This window comes from Eutrema salsugineum, unplaced genomic scaffold (assembly GCF_000478725.1).
Source record: "Eutrema salsugineum unplaced genomic scaffold, Eutsalg1_0 scaffold_14, whole genome shotgun sequence".
Classification (NCBI taxonomy): Eukaryota; Viridiplantae; Streptophyta; class Magnoliopsida; order Brassicales; family Brassicaceae; genus Eutrema; species Eutrema salsugineum.
This window is the reverse complement of record NW_006256877.1, coordinates 3711906-3717905: the sequence shown is the minus strand read 5'-3', so window position 1 is coordinate 3717905 and position 6000 is coordinate 3711906. Positions and strand designations below refer to the sequence as shown.

General features: G+C 41.1%; 1 protein-coding gene across 1 annotated transcript; it reads left to right on the top strand.

Moving 5' to 3' along the window:
- The first annotated feature begins 461 nt into the window (after positions 1-461).
- On the top strand, positions 462-1530 carry LOC18022405 (disease resistance protein CHL1). The gene is given in 1 exon segment (XM_024158986.1): positions 462-1530. A coding segment is annotated over 1 exon segment (894 nt). The 5' UTR covers positions 462-636.
- The last annotated feature ends 4470 nt before the right edge of the window (positions 1531-6000 follow it).

Sequence of the window (6000 nt, the reverse complement as noted above, 5' to 3'; positions counted from 1 at the left end):
CACATGTCAACCACGTCATTAAACATTGACAGAAAATTCACACCGTTTACGGTTTTGGTGATATTGGCCACATTTCAATAATTCATGTAGCTATAGACATTGTTCAATAGTATGTGTATGGACTTTCAAAAGGCATAAAATTCGTAGGGGAATAAGCCGTTTTCAGTAGGTAATATCTTAAAGTGGCAATTTGGTCAATAACATTAGACTAGATATAGATTTTTTCCCCATCAAATTATTTTTTTCTTTCATTTTAGGTGGCCAATGATTAATCATGCTAGTCTACAAAATGTCGACAGTAACCCGTGGGTCTCATTTAGAAAGGGTATCCTGAATGACTCACAAAATGAAGAAAAAAGTTTAGTATTCTATCTCTCTTACCGCAAGACAAAATTGAAGCTTTTTGACATTGTTGGAACCAAACCAATGTCTTCTTCTTCTTCTTTGTTTGCTGAAAGGAAAGTGGATGTCTTCCTAAGTTTCTGCAACACTACCACTAGCCACGCAATTTTCAAAGGTCATTTGTTTCGAAATGGCATTAAAACTTTTGAATCCAACAGCTGAGAGAAGACGAGAGTCAGACCAATTGATAAACAGACACTCGAGGCTTTGGAAGAGTCGAAAGTTGCGGTTGTGATGACGTCTGAGACCAAACTTTGTTCCGTTGGGTTCCTGGAAGAGCTCATAGTAATACTCGAATTTCAAGAGAGAGGTTCACTGACGGTCATACCCATCTTCCTTACAGCTTTCTCTTTCGATGTGGAAGAAGAAATCTACCAAGAATATCCGGAGAATGCGCCAAGTTGGAGAATTGCACTTACCAAATTGGCTAACATTGCCGCCGATAGTCCATCATTATCTCCGAGTCTTGCTGGTATGGGCCAATCAGATTTTCTCGAGCAAATTGCTCATATTATTGATTTTCTGTGTCTCTCTTCCACGTCAAACGATTTGAATGGCCTTGTTGCAATGGATCGTCACCTGAAAGTGGTTCATGACTTGTTGGCTTCACAAGTTAACAAAGAGGTTAGTACCATTGGCATTTGGGGTAGAACAGGTGTTGGGAAGACAACACTTGCAAGGTACATTTATGCAGAGATCTCTGTAAATTTTCAGACACATGTTTTCCTTGAAAATGCTGAAAACATGAAAGACAAGATTCTAAAACTCGAAGGGGAATAAGAAGATCCAACGGTAATAAGAAGTTTAGATGACGATGGGCATGAAATTACCGAAGCAAGGCGTAAAAACCGGAAAGTTCTCCTTATCGTTGATAATGTGAACAACATCGAACAAGGGAAGTGGATCATTGAATACGCTAAATGGTTTGCTCCAGAAAGCAGAGTCATTCTTATTAGCCAGAACAAGAATTTGCTTGTTGACGCTGGAGCGAGGGATCTGTATGAAGTCAGATCCCTAAGATATGATGAAGCTCTTCAACTCTTTTCTCATTTTGCTTTCAAGCAGCCATATCCTCCTTCTGATTTCGAACAGCTTGCAGTTCGTGCTGTCTATCTTGCAGGGTTTTGATAGAGTTTAGATCTCCCTCAGCAACTGAATGTACTCTTTATTGATATGAGAGAAGAATTACAGATCAATTACAAATGTATTCTCGAATCCAGGATCTCATAACGATCCTCTAGAGCTCATGACGCTCTCTTTACTAGAATACAATTTGCATAAACTCTCCTAACGGCTCACTACACTCTTATATAGCTTTGACTCTCTTCCTCGTGGTCAAACCCTCTCCTTCCTTCCGAGTCTTTGCATAGCCGTTAGATTGATCTTATCCTCTTTCCAGCTCAGCACTAGCCGTTGCGCCGTTAACCTCTTCCAACGGCTCTGTAACTAACTCCTTCTTCTTCTTCCTGTAATAGACATTATGAAGCTTATCAATACTTCCCCCCATTGAGAGCAAGCTTGCCCTCAAGCTTGAAGGTTGGAAATTGCTTCACAAAGTCTTTTGACAATATCCAAGTGTTCTCCAAGTCTGAACGATCACACCATTTCACCAAATATTCAATACCCCCATTCTCCGTGTATCTCGAAGTTAGTATATCCTCCGGTTGCAGCTCTGTTTCTAACAAATCCGAATCCACCGGAGGCATTGGTTGTACGGTGTGATTTGCTCCCACTACTGCTTTTAACTGGGAAACGTGAAAAACTGGATGAATTTTAGAGTTAGTGGGAAGATCAAGTCTACAGGCCGCTTTGCCAATTCGTTCTAAGATCTGGTATGGCCCAAAGTACTTCGCGGCTAATTTCTGACAAAACCTTCGAATCACCGTGCTTTGTCGATATGGCTTGAGTTTAAGAAAGACCCATTTTCCCACTTCAAACTCCACATCCCTGCGTTTCTTATCCGCATTGTTCTTCATTAATTGCTGAGCTCGTTCTAGTTTGGCTTTAACTACTTCCAACATTTCATCACGCTCTCTTAACATGACTTCCAATTCAAAGTTGTTGGTAGATCCTTGCTCAAAGCAAATGAGTGTTGGTGGTTCCCTACCATTAGACAAATTTGAATGGTTATGTTTTTAAGGCCGAATGAAACGAAGTGTTGTACCACAACTCTGCCCACGCTAAAAACTTGTGCCATGTTCGAGGATGACCCAAAGCAAAACACCTTAAGTAAGTTTCCAGGCACCGATTGAGAACTTCTGTTTGTCCATCCGTCTGTGGATGAATGGCCGTACTAAACTTCAGTTGCGTGCCTGATAGACGAAAGAGGTCTTTCCAGAAGTTGCTCAAAAAGATCTTATCACGGTCTGATACAATACTCTTCGGAAACCCATGTAGCTTTACCACTTCATTCAGGAACTTTAAAGCAACATCACTGGCATTAAATGGATGTTTGAGGCTGAGAAAGTGGCTGTATTTACTTAACCGATCCACCACAACCATTATCACATTAAAGCCTTGAGAAGTTGGTAATCCCTCTATAAAATCCATTGACAGGTCTTCCCGAATAGCCACTGGTATGGGCAACGGTTGCAGCAATCCTGCAGGTGCTAATGTTGAATATTTATGCTTTTGACAAACTTCACACTCTGCTACATACTGCTGTACTGAACGTTGTAATCCTTCCCAGTGAAATAACAGTTGCACTCGTTTCTTTGTTTTCAGAACCCCTGAATGGCCTCCCATCTGACTGTCATGGCATTCTCGAAGAATCAAGGGAATGAATTTGGAAACTTTCGAAATCACTAGTCTCTTCTTGTACCATAGTTTCTCTTCTATCACTTTGTAATGAGAACTCATCTGTTTTCCCTCCTTTAGCTGTTGTATTAACTTCTGTATTGCTGAATCCTTTGCTATCTCTTCATACAGATCTTGTAACTGTACTGCAGATGGAACTGTTAAGGCCAATAGCATAGAGTTTGTTGTCGCTGAAAGTGGTTCAGGTATCCTTGATAACCCATCGGCTGCCTTATTCTCACATCCGGGTTTGTAGAGTATGTCGAACTCATAGCCTAGCAATCTTGTCCACCAACGTTGATACTCCATGTTGACTTATTTCTGTTCCAATAAGGATTTCAAGCTTCTCTGGTCTGTGTGTACCACAAATTTTCGACCCAAAAGGTAATGTTTCCACTTTTGAATTGCCATCACAATGGCCATCAGCTCTCTCTCATATGCCGGTTTTAGTTGTTCCCGAGCCGTTAGTCCATGACTGAAGAAAGCAATAGGTTGGCGATCCTGCATTAAAACTGCTCCTAGCCCATAGCCTGATGCATCTGATTCTACGATGAATACTTTGTCAAAATCCGGAAGAGCCAACACTGGTGCTGTTATCATCGCCTCCTTCAATTTGTCAAACGCTTTCTGTGCTTCTTCAGACCATAAGAATTGATCTTTCTTTAATAATTCTGTTAAAGGTCTTGCAATGCTGCCATAATTTCTAACAAATATTCGATAGTATCCTGTGAGACCTAAGAATCCTCGAAGCTGTTTCACGGTTCTTGGTGTAGGCCACTTTCTCATGGCTTCCGTTTTTACTGCATCTGTTGCCACTCCTTGTTCCGAAATGATGTGGCCAAGGTATTCCACTTGATTCTGGCCAAATAAGCACTTTTTTTATTTGCAAAAAGCTGTTGTTCTTCAAAAACCTTCAACACAGCTGTAAGGTGTCTTGCGTGGTCACTCATGCTTTTACTGTAAATCAGCACATCATCAAAGAAAACCAACACGAAGTCACGCAAGAATTCTCTGAATATTGAGTTCATAAGAGCTTGAAATGTTGCAGGTGCGTTAGTCAAGCCGAATGGCATGACTAGGAATTCGTAATGGCCCTCTAAAGTTCTGAAGGCTGTTTTTTCAATGTCTGATTCCTTCATCCTTATTTGATGATACCCTGATCGAAGGTCCAGCTTTGAAAAGATTTTGGCACCATGTAACTCATCAGTAACTGATCTATTACCGGTATTGGAAAGCGATCAGGAACTGTTGCTCTATTCAAAGCTCTATAATCGATACAGAACCTCCAAGAAGAGTCTTTTTTTCGAACCAGAAGCACTGGACTCGAAAATGGACTATTACTGGGTCTGATAATCCCTGAAGCCAACATATCCTGAACCATTTGTTCCATAACAATTTTACTTGCATGTGGATATCGGTATGGTCTCACTGAGATAGCTGAGACCCCAGGCTTCAAGTTTATTGCATGATCTCTGCCTCTGAATGGGGGTAACCCTGTAGGAACCTTGAAAACTTCTGTGAACTGTTCCAATACAGCTGTTACTCCCAACGGCACTCTAGGAATCTCTGTAGATGTTGCTAAGTCTTTACTAAAGAGTTCTACACCTTCCTCTTCAATAATAGACTTCGCTAACAAGGTTTTCAGTGATAGAGTAGGAAAATGTAGACTTGGATCACCGTATAATGTCACTAGTTCTCTTTCATGCCAGAATGACATTTCTTGCTTCTTCCAATCTATTTTGCATTTTCCTAATGTCTCTAACCATTGAACACCCAGTATTATATCCACCATTCCTAGTTCTAACGAGATGAAGTCTGACGTGAAGTTAACAGATGACAACTGGAAGTTTAAGTCTCGGCATATGCCTGTGCCCTTGACTGTAATCCCGTTGCCTAACAACACGTCCAAGCTACTATCCGCACAAAGTTTCAGTTGTAGCTTGTTCACAATTTCTGGTGAAATGAAATTGTGTGATGCTCCACTATCGAGCAAGACTACCACCTCGTCTTTCCCAATCCTACCATAGAGTTTAGTAGTCTTAGGAGAATGAAGTCCCAAAAATGAGCTTAGTGTTAAAACCATCAAATCCTGCACCACTAGTGCCTGCTCTCCTTCGTATTCGTCCTCCTCTTCCCCAAGAACTTCCATATCATACCCATTAATGACTGTTAATATCTTTAGTTCTTTCATTGGACATTCTCTTCCATGTGTTTTGGACCATTTAGCTCCACATTTAAAACATAATCCTTCCTTTCTCATCGCATCTAGTTGCAGGTCTGAGTACATTTGTCTTGGTCTCAATTCCTGTCTGTTTGTTGTTTGGGCTTCTTTATTCAGTTTCTGTTCACCTCCGCTCGGTTGTGGCTTATTCTGACTGTTTCCAGCCCCCACTCCATTCCAGTTTCCTCCTGTACTTTCGCGTTGGGCTTGATATCTGTTGCTGTTGTATCAAGATGAAGTTCTTAGTTGCCCGGTGTTGCGAATCTGTCCTTTGTATTCTGTACGAGTTGCATCACCCACCACTTTACAGAAAGTGCTTGATTCCATTTTCAGAACTGCAGCAATATGTGCCCTTAACCCCACTGGCTCCTTCATACGTATCACTTCCTGCATTTCCTGACTTAATCCTTTGTAGAAAATCTTGATCAAATATCTGTCTTCTAAACCCGATACCAATGATGACAGCTCCTCAAACTCCGATACGTAAGCACTCACAGATCCTGTTTGACGTATTGACAACAATCTGTTCTCTGGCTCGTCGTCCACTGATTCAGCAAAACGTAGCAGCAACTTTTCTTTAA